The 19,359-nt window shown below is 42.8% G+C and overlaps 1 protein-coding gene across 1 annotated transcript in view; it reads right to left on the reverse strand.

Moving 5' to 3' along the window:
• The window catches only part of LOC128657333 (gastrula zinc finger protein XlCGF26.1-like), an 86,509-nt gene that overhangs the window by 33,310 nt on the left and 33,840 nt on the right, over positions 1–19,359 (reverse strand). The window contains exons 7-8 of the mRNA XM_053711639.1: positions 6,778–6,867; positions 1,733–1,837 (exon numbers count right to left, since the gene is read on the reverse strand). Of these exons, the coding sequence (XP_053567614.1) occupies positions 1,733–1,837; positions 6,778–6,867 (195 nt within the window). The remainder of the gene's footprint in view (positions 1–1,732; positions 1,838–6,777; positions 6,868–19,359) is intronic.

Consider the following 19,359-nt stretch of genomic DNA (forward strand, 5'->3'; position numbering starts at 1 on the left):
GAAATGTTTAAATTCAACCATGAAGTGTTAGGACATGTGGGGCGAGACAAATTATACAGCATTTTAAAGAAAAAGTATTTTCACCCAAATTTACATAAGATTTGTGAGGAAGTGACACAAGAATGCTTGATATGTTTGCAGAATGCAAGGTCCCAGCTGGAATCGTATGGAACTATGCACCGGTTGGGATCGGCTAAAATTTACCCGGAGTTGCTCCGGAAGTCCATTGCCCCAGCACGCTGCTCTTTTGGGGATTTATTATACACTTGATGGGGCATGGGATGGGGTGATTACTGAGAGGGAGTTCACTCAGAAATCCTGGGGTTTTTCCAACCACATCATGGACCGCGCCCAGGTACCTTCTTCCATTCTGTTGCTGCGGCTCCCAACCACGGATTATGTTGCTTTTTGGACTGTGACATCTGGGGGTCCTGGGCTATCGAATTGCCGCCGCTCCCTCGGGATCACCCCATAAATATTAACCATATGATATGCGGGTATCCCTCTCCCTAGTACCTCTAAGGAGGCTCCAGGCTATCTGGGGTGAGCATTGTTCTTTTGATGGAATTAGACTCTTATGAGATAGCAATTGTATATAAATAATGTGGATTTGTTTTAATAAATCAGTTCTTGTTTCACCTTAATACTGGTCTTGTCTGGTCATTAGGGTGTAATACTGCTAAAATCACTTGCTAGCTCCATTTCTACATGATCCAGTGATGAGGATGATCTTTCTGGCGGAGATACCTAGGGCTCGCTTCCATTGAGTCGTAATTCAGTTTGCGTGCACTCGCAAACCGATAAATATGCTGTCGGAAGCAATATCGTTTATCGACTGTTTCCAATGGCGTGTTATACCTCAATATCGGCAGCCGGACTTCGGCTGCCGAAAAGATTTTCGCATCCCATAGAAAGTAATAGAAGCCGTTAATCAATAAATTATACCAGGTTTCCAATGAAAGCGCAAACCGTTAATACACTGTCGGAGGCTGTCGATACATTGAGAAATATTACACCCAGCTCAACTAGGTGTAAAAGAGGAAAATTGTGCTTTTTGAGACCTATTTTCTATTGAAATTATAAAACTTGCAAATAATGCAAGTGTTTTAATGTATAAATAAATTGTTATAAGTAATATTTATTGTTGTCTCATGTATAGAAATAGTTGAACTTATATTCTAATAGAAATATCAGTATATATTTAAATATAATAATATATGCAAGAACATATCTACAGAATGCAAACTAGACCTATGCCTAGGGCAGCAATAAATATTACTTATATTTATGAAGTGTTAAATATAATTATATTAGAAAATAGTATTTGATTATTAAAAATATGGATAAGTGTTTCTTTATTTTTCTTGAGAGGTGATCACCGGTAAGGAGCACGGACATTAAACGTAAATTCTATAGTGTAAGGTCGGGTTACCTTAGCAACTAATTGATTTTCAAGAAATCCGACATCAGATGGAAGCGTTAACACAACGTTAACTTACAGCTACACGAAAAGAGCGACTGCACGCTATCCGCAAAATATTTCAATGGAAACCTGGTACTAAAATTGGAGCCGTAAATTACTTTTAGCTGTCGGCCGCTTCGGTATCTTACGGCTCCATTTTTAAAGACTCAATGGAAGCAAGCCCCTAGTCGGGGTATCAGGAGTCCGTCACAGCTCCCTGTGCTTAATGAGGCAAATTATCCCTCAGAGACATCACACACATGCACTCACCTGTACTGAGATTGTCACTGATTTCTTGCTTCACAGCTTTAAGCTGACTCTTTACATAAAGATCATTTGTTTGTTCAACATTAAGTGTGACTTCAGTCTTATCACCTGCATAGATCATATAAATATAGTCACATTTTAGCTTTTTAGCACTGCACAATGAAGTTGTAATAGCAGACACATACATGCACTCACTTGTACCCTGAATCCATAATACATTACACTCACATGTGACCTGCGTCCCTCACACACATACACTTACTTGGTCCATGCAGCCCTCAGACACATCATAAAAGTACATTCACTTGGACTCTGCGTCCCTCAGGCCCATCACATACATTCACCTGTTCCATGCACCCCTCATACACATCACAAATGTACACTCACTTGGACCAAGAACCTGTCAAGACACATCCCACATGTACACTCACCTGTACCCTGCATCCCTAAGACACATCCCACATGTACACTAACTTGGACCAAGCACCTGTCAAAACACATCACGCACGTACACTCACCTGTACCCTGCATCACTAAAACACATCACACACGTACACTCACCTGTACCCTGCATCCCTCAGACACATCACACATGTACACTCACCTGTGCCCTGTATCCCTCAGACACATCCCACATGTACACTCACCTGTGCCCTGCATCCCTCAGACACATCCCACATGTACACTCACCTGTGCCCTGTATCCCTCAGACACATCACACACGTACACTCACCTGTGCCCTGTATCCCTCAGACCAGTGTTTTTCAACCAGTGTGCCGTGGCACACTAGTGTGCCGTGAGAGATCCTCAAGTGTGCCACGGCAGACTGACAACAGTGTGACATATTTTTTAAACTTTGCTTGTTTTTTACTCCCAGTGCAGGGGTAGTTTGTAGGAGGCATGGCATAACAGCACAATACATACAGTAGGTGTATATTTATATGCTGTATTAGGCTACAATGTGTGATTTTTTTTTAATTTTGGGATGGTGGTGTGCCACAGGATTTTTTAATGTAAAAAAGTGTGCCACGGCAAAAAAAAGGTTAAAAATCACTGCCTCAGACACATCACACACGTACACTCACCTGTGCCCTGTATCCCTCAGACACATCACACATGTACACTCACCTGTGCCCTGTATCCCTGACACATCACACACATACACTCACCTGTGCCCTGTATCCCTCAGACACATCACACACGTACACTCACCTGTGCCCTGTATCCCTCAGACACATCACACGCACACTCACCTTTACCCTGCTTACCTCAGACACGTCTCACATGTACACTCACCTGTGCCCTGTATCCCTCAGACACATCACACACGTACACTTACCTGTGCCCTGTATCCCTCAGACACATCACACACGTACACTTACCTGTGCCCTGTATACCTCAGACACATCACACACGTACACTTACCTGTGCCCTGTATCCCTCAGGCACATCACACATGTACACTCACCTGTACCCTGTATCCCTCACACATCACACACGTACACTTACCTGTGCCCTGTATCCCTCAGACACATCACACACGTACACTTACCTGTGCCCTGTATCCCTAAGACACATCACACACGTACACTTACCTGTGCCCTGTATACCTCAGACACATCACACACATGTACACTCACCTGTGCCCTGTATCCCACAAACACATCACACATGTACACTCACCTGTGCCCTGTATCCCTCAGACACATCACACATGTACACTCACCTATACCCTGTATCCCTCAGAATCATCACACATGTACACTCACCTGTACCCTGTATCCCTCAGACACATCACACATGTACACTCACCTGTGCCCTGTATCCCTCAGACATATCACACATGTACACTCACCTGTGCCCTGTATCCCTCAGACACATCACACATGTACACTCACCTGTGCCCTGTATCCCTCAGACACATCACACACGTACACTCACCTGTACCCTGTATCCCCAGACACATTACACATGTACACTCATCTGTGCCCTGTATCCCTCAGACACATCACACATGTACACTCACCTGTGCCCTGTATCCCTAAGACACATCACACATGTACACTCACCTGTGCCCTGTATACCTCAGACACATCACACACGTACACTCACCTGTGCCCTGTATCCCTCAGACACATCACACACATGTACACTCACCTGTGCCCTGTATCCCTCAGACACATCACACACATGTACACTCACCTGTGCCCTGTATCCCTCAGACACATCACACATGTACACTCACCTGTACCCTGTATCCTTCAGACACATCACACACGTACACTCACCTGTGCCCTGTATCCCTCAGACACATCACACATGTACACTCACCTGTGCCCTGTATAAATCAGACACATCACACATGTACACTCACCTGTGCCCTGTATCCCTCAGACACATCACACAAGTACACTCACCTGTGCCCTGTATCCCTCAGACACATCACACACGTACACTCACCTGTGCCCTGTATCCCTCAGACACATCACACACGTACACTTACCTGTGCCCTGTATCCCTCAGGCACATCACACATGTACACTCACCTGTGCCCTGTATCCCTCAGACACATCACACATGTACACTCACCTGTGCCCTGTATCCCTCAGACACATCCCACATGTACACTCACCTGTGCCCTGCATCCCTCAGACACATCCCACATGTACACTCACCTGTACCCTGCATCCCTCAGACACATCACACATGTACACTCACCTGTGCCCTGTATCCCTCAGACACATCCCACATGTACACTCACCTGTGCCCTGCATCCCTCAGACACATCCCACATGTACACTCACCTGTGCCCTGTATCCCTCAGACACATCACACACGTACACTCACCTGTGCCCTGTATCCCTCAGACCAGTGTTTTTCAACCAGTGTGCCGTGGCACACTAGTGTCCCGTGAGAGATCCTCAAGTGTGCCACGGCAGACTGACAACAGTGTGACATATTTTTTAAACTTTGCTTGTTTTTTACTCCCAGTGCAGGGGTAGTTTGTAGGAGGCATGGCATAACAGCACAATACATACAGTAGGTGTATATTTATATGCTGTATTAGGCTACAATGTGTGATTTTTTTTTAATTTTGGGATGGTGGTGTGCCACAGGATTTTTTAATGTAAAAAAGTGTGCCACGGCAAAAAAAAGGTTAAAAATCACTGCCTCAGACACATCACACACGTACACTCACCTGTGCCCTGTATCCCTCAGACACATCACACATGTACACTCACCTGTGCCCTGTATCCCTGACACATCACACACATACACTCACCTGTGCCCTGTATCCCTCAGACACATCACACACGTACACTCACCTGTGCCCTGTATCCCTCAGGCACATCACACGCACACTCACCTTTACCCTGCTTACCTCAGACACGTCTCACATGTACACTCACCTGTGCCCTGTATCCCTCAGACACATCACACACGTACACTTACCTGTGCCCTGTATCCCTCAGACACATCACACACGTACACTTACCTGTGCCCTGTATCCCTCAGACACATCACACACGTACACTTACCTGTGCCCTGTATCCCTCAGGCACATCATACATGTACACTCACCTGTACCCTGTATCCCTCAGACACATCACACACGTACACTTACCTGTGCCCTGTATCCCTCAGACACATCACACACGTACACTTACCTGTGCCCTGTATCCCTAAGACACATCACACACGTACACTTACCTGTGCCCTGTATACCTCAGACACATCACACACATGTACACTCACCTGTGCCCTGTATCCCACAAACACATCACACATGTACACTCACCTGTGCCCTGTATCCCTCAGACACATCACACATGTACACTCACCTATACCCTGTATCCCTCAGAATCATCACACATGTACACTCACCTGTACCCTGTATCCCTCAGACACATCACACATGTACACTCACCTGTGCCCTGTATCCCTCAGACACATCACACACGTACACTCACCTGTGCCCTGTATCCCTCAGACACATCACACACGTACACTCACCTGTACCCTGTATCCCCAGACACATTACACATGTACACTCATCTGTGCCCTGTATCCCTAAGACACATCACACATGTACACTCACCTGTGCCCTGTATCCCTCAGACACATCACACACGTACACTCACCTGTGCCCTGTATCCCTCAGACACATCACACACATGTACACTCACCTGTGCCCTGTATCCCTCAGACACATCACACACATGTACACTCACCTGTGCCCTGTATCCCTCAGACACATCACACATGTACACTCACCTGTGCCCTGTATCCCTCAGACACATCACACATGTACACTCACCTGTACCCTGTATCCTTCAGACACATCACACACGTACACTCACCTATGCCCTGTATCCCTCAGACACATCACACATGTACACTCACCTGTGCCCTGTATAAATCAGACACATCACACATGTACACTCACCTGTGCCCTGTATCCCTCAGACACATCACACACGTACACTCACCTGTGCCCTGTATCCCTCAGACACATCACACACGTACACTCACCTGTGCCCTGTATCCCTCAGACACATCACACACGTACACTTACCTGTGCCCTGTATCCCTCAGGCACATCACACACGTACACTCACCTGTGCCCTGTATCCCTCAGACACATCACACACGTACACTCACCTGTGCCCTGTACCCCTCAGACACATCACACATGTACACTCACCTGTGCCCTGTATCCCTCAGACACATCACACACGTACACTTACCTGTGCCCTGTATACCTCAGACACATCACACACGTACACTTACCTGTGCCCTGTATCCCTCAGACACATCACACACGTACACTCACCTGTGCCCTGTACCCCTCAGACACATCACACATGTACACTCACCTGTGCCCTGTATCCCTCAGACACATCACACACGTACACTTACCTGTGCCCTGTATACCTCAGACACATCACACACGTACACTTACCTGTGCCCTGTATCCCTAAGACACATCACACATGTACACTCACTTGTGCCCTGCATCCCTCAGACAAATCACACATAACACTCACCTGTATTGATATTGTAACTGATTTCCTGCTTCACAGCTTCCAGATCATTAGGTTGTTCAGTAATAAGTGTGACTTCAGTCTTAAAATCCCCTGCATAGATCATAAAAAGAAAATTTAGGCTTACCTGATAAATTTATTTATTTTTTGACACAATGGCCTCTATTTATCAAGCCGTCGACTTTCTTGCATTCAACGGCCCCAATACGCTCGCCTAAGATCACCTAACATCGCCGCCGCGGACCTGAAAGCTGTCAAAAAGCCGCAAACCAAGTACGGAGCGATGCTCTTCGGCTTTTTTACAGCTTTCTTGCTATACTGTCACTAAGCACCCACACTATACTGTATGGTTTACCCCCTAGGCCGATGCTCCCGGAGCCCCCCCCGCAACTAAATAAAGTTATTAACCCCTATCCTGCCACTCCCGGACCCCGCCGCAACTAAATAAAATGTTTAACCCCTAAACCTCTGCTACCGGAGCCCACCGCCACCTACATTACATTTATTAACCCCTAATCTGCCCCCCCTACACCGACGCCACTATATTAAATGAATTAACCCCTAAACCTAAGTCTAACCCTAACCCTAACACCCCGCTAACTTAAATATTATTTAAATAAATCTAAATAAAATTACAATTAATAACTAAATAATTCCTATTTAAAACTAAATACTTACCTGTAAAATAAACCCTAAGATAGCTACAATATAACTAATAATTACATTGTAGCTATCTTAGGATTTCTTTTTATTTTACAGGCAAGTTTGCATTTATTTTAACTAGGTACAATTGTAACTTAGGTTAGGATTTATTTTACAGGTAAATTTGTATTTATTTTAGCTAGGTAGTTATTAAATAGTTAATAACTATTTAATAACTATTGTACCTAGTTAAAATAAATACAAAGTTGCCTGTAAAATAAAAATAAACCCTAAGCTAGATACAATGTAACTATTAGTTATATTGTAGCTAGCTTAGGGTTTATTTTATAGGTAAGTATTTAGTTTTAAATAGGAATTATTTAGTTTATAATAGTACCTTTATTTATATTTATTTAAATAATATTTAAGTTAGCTGGAGTGTTAGGGTTAGACTTAGGTTTAGGGGTTAATTCATTTAATATAGTGACGAAGGTGTAGGGGGGGCAGATTAGGGGTTAATAAATGTAATGTAGGTGGCGGTGGGCTCCGGGAGCGGTGGTTTAGGGGTTAAACAATTTATTTAGTTGCGGCGGAGTCCAGGAGCGGCGGTTTAGGGGTTAAACAATTTATTTAGTTGCAACGGGGTCCGGGAGCAGTGGTTTAGGGGTTAATAAGTTTATTAGAGTGGCGGTGGGCTCCGGGAGCGGCGGTTTAGGGGTTAATAAGTATAATGTAGGTGGCGGCGGTGTAGGGGGGGGGCAGATTAGGGGTATTTAGACTCGGGGTACATGTTAGGTGTAGACATTTCCCATAGAAATCAATGGGATATCGGGCAGCAGCGAACATGAGCTTTCAATGCTGTCAGACTCCCACTGATTCCCCTGGAGGCGGCGGATTGAAAACCAGGTACGCTGGGCCGGATAAGTGGCGACCGTACCTGCTAGTTCTTTGATAACTAGCAAAAGTAGTCAGATTGTGCCGAACTTGCGTTCGGAACATCTGTAGTGACGTAAGCATCGATCTGTGTCGGAATGAGTCCGGCGGATCGTATGTTACGTCACTAAATTCTACTTTTGACGGTCTCTAGCCTTTGATAACTAAGGCGAATCAGGCTCGCCACAAATACGCTGCGGAATTCCAGCGCATTTGCGGTTGACAGCTTGATAAATAGAGGCCGATGAGTCCATGGATCATCTTAATTACTAATGAGATACTCACCTCCTGGTCAGCAGGAGGTGGCAAAGAGCACCACAACAAAGCTGTTAAATAGCTCCTCCCTTCCCTCCCACTCCAGTCATTCGACCGAAGTTAAGGATAGAAAGAAAAAACCAAAGGTGGAGAGGTTTACAATACCCAACAACCTGTCTTACAAGAACAGGGCGGGCCGTGTACTCATCGTGTCAAAAAATAAATAAATTTATCAGGTAAGCATACATTTTATTTTATTTTTTTATGACACAATGAGTCCACGGATCATCTTAATTACTAATGGGAATTAAATACGCAAGTTAGAGTACACAGATGATACAGGAGGGACAAGACAGGGAACCTAAAGGCATCGCTGCTTGAAGAACCTTTCTCCCAAAAACAGCCTCAGCCGAGGCAAAAGTATAAAATTTTTAAAATTTCGAAAAAGTGTGAAGAGAGGACCAAGTTGCAGCCTTGCAAATCTGTTCCACAGAAGCTTCATTTTTGAATGCCCATGAGGAAGCAACAGCCCTCGTGGAATGAGCCGTAACCCTCTCGGGAGGCTGCTGTCCAGCAGTCTCATATGCAAAACGTATGATACTCTTCAGCCAAAAAGAAAGAGAAGTAACTTTCTGTCCCTTACGTTTTCTTGATAAAATAACAAACAAAGAAGAAGAATGACAAAAGTCCTTAGTCGCCTGCAGGTAAAACTTTAAAGCACGAACCACGTCCAAATTGTGCAGAAGTCGTTCTTTTTTGAGAAGAAGGATTAGGACACAAAGAAGGAACAACAATCTCCTGATTAATGTTCCGATCAGAAGCAACCTTAGGAAGAAATCCTAATCTAGAACGTAAAACTACCTTATCTGAATGGAAAATAAGGTAAGGAAACTCATGCTGCAATGCAGAGAGCTCTGACACTCTACGAGCGGAAGAAATAGCAACAAGAAATAAAACTTTCCAAGATAATAATCTAATATCTAAGGAATGCATAGGCTCAAACAGAGCCCCTTAAAGAACTTTGAGAACTAAATTAAGACTCCATGGAGGAGTAACTGGTTTGAACACAGGCCTGATCCTGACCAAGGCCTGAAAAAAAATTGTACATCTGGGACATCCGCCAGACGTTTGTGTAGCAAAATAGATAGGGCCGAGATTTGACCCTTTAAACCCTACTCCAAACCCTCTTGGAGAAAAGACAAAATTCTAGGAATCCTAACTCTACTCCATGAGTAGCCCTTAAATTCACACCAATTGAGATATTTACGCCATATCTTATGGTAAATCTTACTAGTTACAGGCTTACGAGCCTGAATCATGGTCTCTATGACCGAGTCAGAAAACCCCCGCTTGGACAAAATTAAGTGTTCAATCTCCAAGCAGTCAGCTTCAGAAAAACTAGATTTGGGTGAAGGAAGGGCCCTTGAATTAGAAGGTCCTTCCTCAACAGAAGTCTCCAAGGTGGCAGAGATGACATGTCCACCAGATCTGCATACCAAATCCTGCAAGGCCAAGCCGGAGCAATGAGAATCACCGACGCCCTCTCCTGCTTGATTCGAGCAATGACCTGAGGAAGAAGCGCAAACGGAGGAAAACATAATTTATGTAAGAACTTACCTGATAAATTCATTTCTTTCATACTGGCAAGAGTCCATGAGCTAGTGACATATGGGATATACAATCCTACCAGGAGGGGCAAAGTTTCCCAAACCTCAAAATGCCTATAAATACACCCCTCACCACACCCACAATTCAGTTTAACGAATAGCCAAGCAGTGGAGTGATAAGGAAAGGAGTAAAAAGCATCAACAAAGGAAATTTGGAAATAATTGTGCTTTATACAAAAAAATCATAACCACCATAAAAAGGGTGGGCCTCATGGACTCTTGCCAACATGAAAGAAATTAATTTATCAGGTAAGTTCTTACATAAATTATGTTTTCTTTCATGTAATTGGCAAGAGTCCATGAGCAAGTGACATATGGGATATCAATACCCAAGATGTGGAGTCTTCCACTCAAGAGTCACTAGAGAGGGAGGGACTAAAACAAAAACAGCCATATTCCGCTGAGAAAATAATCCACAACCCAAAAATAAGTTTATTTTCACTTTTGAAAGAAAAAAACTTAAATAAAAAAGCAGAAGAATCAAACTGAAACAGCTGCCTGAAGAACTTTTCTACCAAAAACTGCTTCTGAAGAAGCAAATACATCAAAATGGTAGAATTTAGTAAATGTATGCAAAGAGGACCAAGTGGCTGCTTTGCAAATCTGATCGACTGAAGCTTCATTCTTAAAAGCCCATGAAGTAGAGACTGATCTAGTAGAATGAGCTGTAATTCTCTGAGGCGGGGTTTGACCCGACTCCAAATAAGCTTGATGAATCAAAAGTTTCAACCAAGAAGCCATGGAAACAGCAGAAGCCTTCTGACCTTTCCTAGGACCAGAAAATAAAACAAATAGACTAGAAGTCTTCCTGAAATTTTTAGTAGCTTCCACATAATATTTCAAAGCTCTTACCACATCCAAAGAATGTAAGGATCTCTCCAAAGAATTCTTAGGATTAGGACATAAAGAAGGAACAACAATTTCTCTACTAATGTTGTTAGAATTCACAACCTTAGGTAAAAATTGAAAAGAAGTCCGCAAAACTGCCTTATCCTGATGAAAAATCAGAAAAGGAGACTCACAAGAAAGAGCAGATAGCTCAGAAACTCTTCTAGCAGAAGAGATAGCCAAAAGGAACAACACTTTCCAGGAAAGTAGTTTAATGTCCAAAGAATGCATAGGTTCAAAGGGAGGAGCCTGTAAAGCCCTCAGAACCAAATTAAGACTCCAAGGAGGAGAAATTGACTTAATGACAGGCTTAATACGAACTAAAGCCTGTACAAAACAGTGTATATCAGGAATTATAGCAATTTTTCTGTGAAATAAAATAGAAAGAGCGGAGATTTGTCCTTTCATGGAACTTGCAGACAAACCCTTATCCAGACCATCCTGAAGAAACTGCAAAATTCTAGGAATTCTAAAAGAATGCCAGGAAAATTTATGAGAAGAACACCATGAAATGTAAGCCTTCCAAACTCTATAATAAATCTTCCTAGAGACAGATTTATGAGCTTGTAACATAGTATTAATCACTGAATCAGAGAAACCTCTATGACTTAGAACTAAGCGTTCAATTTCCATACCTTCAAATTTAATGATTTGAGATCCTGATGGAAAAACGGACCTTGACATAGTAGGTCCGGCCGTAACGGAAGTGGCCAAGGTGGGCAACTGGACATCCGAACCAGATCCGCATACCAAAACCTGTGTGGCCATGCTGGAGCCACCAGCAACACAAAAGACTGTTCCATGATGATTTTGGAAAACACTCTTGGAAGAAGAACTAGAGGCGGGAAGATGTAAGCAGGTTGATAACACCAAGGAAGTGTCAGCGCATCCACTGCTTCCGCCTGAACATCCCTGGATCTGGACAGGTATCTGGGAAGTTTCTTGTTTAGATGAGAGGCCATGAGATCTATCTCTGGAAGCCCCCACATCTGAATAATCTGAGAAAACACATCTGGATGGAGAGACCACTCCCCTGGATGTAAAGTCTGGCGGCTGAGATAATCCGCCTCCCAATTGTCTACACCTGGGATATGCACCGCAGAGATTAGACAGGAGCTGGATTCCGCCCAAGCAAGTATCCGAGATACTTCTTTCATAGCTTGGGGACTGTGAGTCCCACCCCGATGATTGACATAAGCCACAGTTGTGATATTGTCTGTCTGAAAACAAATGAACGGTTCTCTCTTTAGTAGAGGCCAGAACTGAAGAGCCCTGAAAATTGCACGGAGTTCTAAAATATTTATTGGTAATCTCGCCTCTTGAGATTTCCAAACCCCTTGTGCTGTCAGAGACCCCCAAACGGCTCCCCAACCTGAAAGACTTCCATCTGTTGTGATCACAGTCCAGGTTGGGCGAACAAAAGAAGCCCCTTGAACCAAACGATGGTGATCTATCCACCATGTCAGAGAGTGTCGTACATTGGGATTCAAGGATATTAATTGTGATATCTTTGTATAATCCCTGCACCATTGATTCAGCATACAAAGCTGTAGAGGTCTCATGTGAAAACGAGCAAAGGGGATTGCGTCCGATGCTGCAGTCATGAGACCTAAAACTTCCATGCACATAGCCACTGAAGGGAATGAAGGGAATGACTGAGACTGAAGGCGCCGGCAGGCTGCAACCAATTTTAAACGTCTCTTGTCTGTTAGAGACAGAGTCATGGACACTGAATCTATCTGGAAACCTAAAAAGGTGACCCTTGTCTGAGGAATCAAGAAACTTTTTGGTAAATTGATCCTCCAACCATGTTTCCGAAGAAACAACACTAGTTGATTTGTGTGAGATTCTGCAGTATGCAAAGACTGAGCTAGTACCAAGATATCGTCCAAATAAGGAAACGCTGCAATACCCTGTTCTCTGATTACAGATAGTAGGGCACCCAGAACCTTTGAAAAGATTCTTGGAGCTGTTGCTAGGCCAAATGGAAGAGCAACAAATTGGTAATGCTTGTCTAGGAAAGAGAATCTCAGAAACTGATAGTGTTCTGGATGAATCGGAATATGAAGGTATGCATCCTGCATTGTGGACATATAATGTCCTTGCTGAACAAAAGGCAGAATAGTCCTTATAGTCACCATCTTGAAAGTTAATACTCTTACATAACGATTCAAAATTTTTAGATCCAGAACTGGTCTGAACAAATTTTCTTTCTTTGGTACAATGAATAGGTTTGAATAAAACCCCAAACCTTGTTCCTGAAGAGGAACTGGCATGATTACCCCTGAAGACTCCAGGTCTGAAACACACTTCAGAAAAGCCTGAGCTTTTACTGGATTTACAGGAATGTGTGAGAGAAAAAATCTTCTCACAGGAGGTCTTACTTTGAATCCTATTCGATACCCTTGAGAGACAATGCTCTGAATCCAATGATTTTGGACAGATTTTTGAGTTTTTGTTCCTTATTCTGACGAAAGGAACGAAAACGGTTAGAAGCCTTAGATTTACCCTTAGGTTTTTTATCCTGAGGCAAAAAAACTCATTTTCCTCCAGTGATAATTGAAATAATAGAATCCAACTGAGAACCAAATAAATTATTACCTTGGAAAGAAATAGATAGTAATCTAGATTTAGATGTCATATCAGCATTCCAAGATTTAAGCCACAAAGCTCTTCTAGCTAATACAGCTAAAGACATGGATCCAACATCAATTTTGATAATATCAAAAATGGCATCACAAATAAAATGATTAGCATGTTGCAGTAAACGAACAATGCTAGATACGTCAGAATCCAATTCATGTTGCGCTAAGTTTTCCAACCAGAAAGTTGATGCAGCCGCAACATTACCCAAAGAAATAGCAGGTCTGAGAAGATGACCTGAATATAAATAGGCCTTCCTTAGATAAGATTCAAGCTTCCTATCTAAAGGATCCTTAAAGGAAGTGCTATCTTCCATAGGAATAGTGGTACGTTTAGCAAGAGTAGAAATAGCCCCATCAACTTTGGGGATCTTTTCCCAAAACTCTATAGATTTTGCTGGTAAAGGATACAATCTTTTAAACCTTGAAGAAGGAACAAAGGAAGTACCTGGCTTATTCAATTCCCTAGAAATCATATCAGAAATAGCCTCAGGAATGGGAAAAACACCTGGGGAAACCACAGGAGGTTTAAAAAAAGCATTTAAACGTTTATTAGACTGAACGTCAATAGGACTGGTTACCTCAATATCCAAAGTAATTAACACTTCTTTTAATAAAGAACGCATATACTCTATTTTAAATAAATAAGTAGATTTGTCAGTGTCAATATCTGAGGAAGGATCTTCTTTTGCAGATAGATCCTCAGCAGAAGAGGATGAATTATTATGTTGTTGGTCATTTGAAATTTCATCAGCTAAATGAGAGGTTTTAAAAGACCTTTTACGTTTATTAGAAGGTGGAAATGCAGACAAAGCCTTCATAATAGATTCAGAAACAAATTCTTTAAAATTTACAGGTATATCATGCACATTAGAAGTTGAAGGAACTGCAACTGGCAATGTACTATTACTGATAGAAACACTATCTGCATGTAAAAGTTTATCATGACAACTATTACAAATGACATTCGGTGGAATAATTTCTACAATTTTGCAACAAATGCACTTAGCTTTGGTAGAACCGATGTCAGGCAGCAATGTTCCAGCAGAAACTTCAGAGACAGGATCGGATTGGGACATCTTGCTCAATGTAAAAGAAAAAACAACATATAAAGCAAAATTATCTATTTCCTTAAATGACAGTTTCAGGAATGGGAAAAAATGCAAAAGCATAGGCCTCTTGATAGAGAAGAAAGCAGGAGGCAAACATGAATGGGGTATTGAAATAATGAAAAAAATTTGGCGCCAAGTATGACGCACAACGTAACGTAAACTTTTTTGGCGCCAAAAATGACCGGAAATGACACACTTGCGTCACTAATGACGCCGCCGTGTGAAAGGTCTCAACGTCACGTATGGCGCCGGAAATGACGAAGTTGCATCAAAAAACGTAATTTCCCGCGCCAAAAAAGTTCGCGCCAAAAATGATGCAATAGAGTCTAACATTTGACGCACCCGCGGGCCTAATACCCGCAAATGCAAAAGTAGTAAAAATTTAAAAAGACTAAACCCCAGGTAAGAAACAAATTTCTTAAAGTGTTTATATTCCCAAATATGAAACTGACAGTCTGCAGAAGGAAATACATGAACCTGACTCATGGCAAATATAAGTACAATACATATATTTAGAACTTTATATAATTTGCATAAAGTGCCAAACCATAGCTGAGAGTGTCTTAAGTAATAAAAACATACTTACCAAAAAGACACCCATCCACATATAGCAGATAGTCAAACCAGTACTAAAACAGTTCTTTAGTAGAGGTAATGGTAAATTTGAGAGTATATCGTCGATCTGAAAAGGGAGGTAGGAGATGAATCTCTACGACCGATAACAGAGAACCCATAAAAAAGACCCCTGTTAGGGAAATCATCGTATTCAATAGGTGATACTCCCTTCACGTCCCTCTGACATTCGCTGTACTCTGAGAGGAATCGGGCTTCAACAATGCTGAGAAGCGCATATCAACGTAGAAATCTTAGCACAAACTTACTTCACCACCTCCATAGGAGGCAAAGTTTGTAAAACTGAATTGTGGGTGTGGTGAGGGGTGTATTTATAGGCATTTTGAGGTTTGGGAAACTTTGCCCCTCCTGGTAGGATTGTATATCCCATATGTCACTAGCTCATGGACTCTTGCCAATTACATGAAAGAAATAGGTATGCTAGACTGAAGGTCCAAGGAACCGCCAGAGCATCTATCAGTTCCGCATGGGGGTCCCTGGACCCGTATCTCAGAAGCTTGGCATTCTGTCGAGATGCCATGAGATCCAATTCCGGTAGACCCCACTTGATAATCAGGCTGGAGAACACTTCCGGATGGAGTTTCCACTCCCCCGGATAAAAGGTGTGCCTGCTCAGAAAGTCCGCCTCCCAGTTGTCCACCCCTGGGATGTGGATCGCCAACAGGTAGCAAGAATGGGCCTCCGCCCACTGAATTATCTTGGTTACTTCCATCATCGCTAAGGAACTCCTCGTTCCTCCCTGATGATTGATGTAAGCCACTGAAGTTATGTTGTCCGACTGGAACCTGAAAAACTGGACCGAGGCTAACTGAGGCCAGGTCAGAAGAGCATTGAAGATCACTCTCAGTTCCAGGATGTTTATAGGAAGAACAGACTCTGACTGAGTCCAAACTCCCTGAGTCTTTAGGGAGCCCCAGACAGCTCCCAACCCGAGAAGGCTGGCGTCTGTTGTCACAATCACCCAAGACGGTCTGCGAAAGCAGCTTCCCTGGGAGAGATGATCCAGAGACAACCACCATTGAAGAGAGTCCCTTGTCTCCTGCTCCAGAGTTATTCGAGGAGACAAGTCTGCATAATCTCCGTTCAATTGCCTGAGCATGTTTAACTGCAGAGGTCTGAGGTGGAACCGAGCAAACGGGATGATGTCCATTGCCGCCACAATCAGCCCCATTACCTCCATGCACTGGGCCACTGACGGCCGAGGAGTGCACTGAAGGACTAGACAAGTATCGATAATCTTTGATTTCCTGACCTCTTGTCAGAAAAATCTCCATTGATATGGAATCTATTATGGTTCCCAAGAAAGATACCCTTGTTCTTGGGACTAAGGAACTCTTTTCCAAATTTAACTTCCACCCGAGAAACCGCAGGAAGGATAGCACTATATCTGTGAGGAATCTAGCTTGTTGTAAGGATGGCGCTTGGACTAGAATGGTGTCCAGATACAGCGCCACAGTCGATAATCCTGAAGCAGGAACCTACCCCTGGGGTGAAAGACTTGAACTCTTATTTGTATCCCTGGAACACAATGTACAACACCCAGGGATAATGATCACAAAACCAAAACTGATTGAGGAGAACCTGCCCCCTTACGGGTCGGGTGCACGTCCCTCATGTTGAGTCAGCAGCAAGCTTCTTAGACTGATTTCCTCTATTCTAAGTCAGATAGGGTCTCCATGCTTGGTAGGAGGAATAAAATAATTTACCTAGGAATCTCGAGAGAAACAAAATTATCTCTTATCTCCTTTTCACTATATTACATTAAAGGAGCCTACTCACTTAAAGGCCCTTCTACTATTAATGTGAGAGGGGTGTCTGTCCATAGAAACAGACAACGCAACAAACCAGTACGTCACCCGCTGGAAACAGTAGTCACACCAACCGCAGGTTGACAATGTAGACCCTCTAACTATTAATCGTAGGGTCCTTCATCTGCATAGAGTCCTGAAGGAACTACTATCCTTTATGTTAAAAGACTCTAGACCAACGTGGAGATTCTCATTTCCCTTAGGTATCTCCTTCCTTCTAAGTGTAGGAGAAAAAAAAAGGGAAAACCCCTATAGCCCTATCAGGTACAGGAATACTTCCATCATAAAGGGTACATCATAATATTAGAATAACTTACTGGTGTCGGAGCCACCCAGAGTAGCTACAACCTCCTCAAGAAGCAAATGGAGGTATTCAAGCAAGGAAAAAACAAGCTCCTGATAAGATAAAGGTATTTACCTCATCCGAGACTGAGAATTCCTTGTCCGGTACTATCGAAATATCTTCCTCCTTAGTTACAGGGAAGAATCATTTGAAATAACTACAACTGAGTCAATCACACTATTCTGAGTGAATAAGACCTCATGCACATTTTTGCAACAGCGTAGGAAAAAACAGACAATGTATTAAAAGTAGGGCAACTCCATGTAGCCTATAAATATTTTGGGACACCTTAGGAGAAATTTGTGGTATATTTGACCATTGTTACTAGGCTCCTAAGCAATATGCGACTAGAAGAAGTAGGTTTAGAACAAGTCTATCCTTATCGATTACAGAATTTTAATAAATGAAAAATAGAAGTGGATTGGTAGAACCACATTGGAATCCAAGCCTAAATCAAGAGACCTCTAGCAGGGCCTCGTGGACCACCTTGAATCATAAAGGATGATTACACATATAAACAGCTGGATTCTTTAACAAATTTAGCACATAAAAAACGTTACTGTCTCTTTAAATTTAAAAAAAGTAACTTGTTATTTCTGTGTGCATAGGTAAGCTAAATTAGCATGCAAACATTGCAGAACTTATCAAAAACGTTACTTCTTTGTTCACAGATATCGCCATGGCATTAAAGAAGTGATGTCTTGTGCAGAAATTGCAGATGGAAATTGCAAGGAACTGCAGGGCACTGCATGCGTGTTAGAAAATGTAATGGACACTTCCTCAATCAATCTGTCTCACATATGGCAGAATAATTAAATAAAGAAGCAATGTCTTGCACAGCAACTCCAGATGGAATTTGCGAGGAGCCGCAGGGCACTGCATGTGTGTTATAAAATTTAATGTACGCTTACATAAAAATTAACATATAGCAAGCGTTACTGTCTCTTTAAATGTTAAAGAGTAACTTCTTTATTTTTATGAGGTCACAAATGACTGAATATGTATGAGAGGAATTTCAGTACTGCTAAACTCTCTCTACACCTTAGTTTGACCCAGCTGGGGCATCAAACAGCCTCTCTACACAATCCTGCCCTTGCTATAGCGCTGTCTTAAGCGCAAGAACTGAGACAAGAATTTCTCAGTTTCTTCCGATAACCGGAAAGGTTAGGAAGGAAGTGCCTTCTACAAAGCGCATATTCTAATCTTAAATTCCTCCACTCCTTGCGATAGTCAGAAGTGTTAGGAGGAAGGAGTGCAAAACATTGGCGGCATTTACAAGCTCCGCCCCTTGTGGGCGTTTCACAAGCCATCTCCCGGTCGCCATTGTTTAAGTAAAGGCACCAGGAGCAAAAGGATAGACTTTACAACTTCAAATAAAAGCTGCTTAGTCTGTTCTCACGGAAACACTCACACTGTGACCAACAGTTTACCACTTAAATAAACAAAAGCTCATATGTGATCTCCCTGAAGAGACTGATATGGCACAATCTTGCACTACTTTTAAAATAATAAACTCTTGATTGAAGAATCTAATCTAACACCTCACTTTGCCACTTCCTATCACTAACGTAGGCAAAGAGAATGACTGGAGTGGGAGGGAAGGGAGGAGCTATTTAACAGCTTTGCTGTGGTGATCTTTGCTACCTCCTGCTGACCAGGAGG

This window comes from Bombina bombina, chromosome 4, assembly GCF_027579735.1.
Source record: "Bombina bombina isolate aBomBom1 chromosome 4, aBomBom1.pri, whole genome shotgun sequence".
In the NCBI taxonomy this organism is placed as follows: domain Eukaryota; kingdom Metazoa; phylum Chordata; class Amphibia; order Anura; family Bombinatoridae; genus Bombina; species Bombina bombina.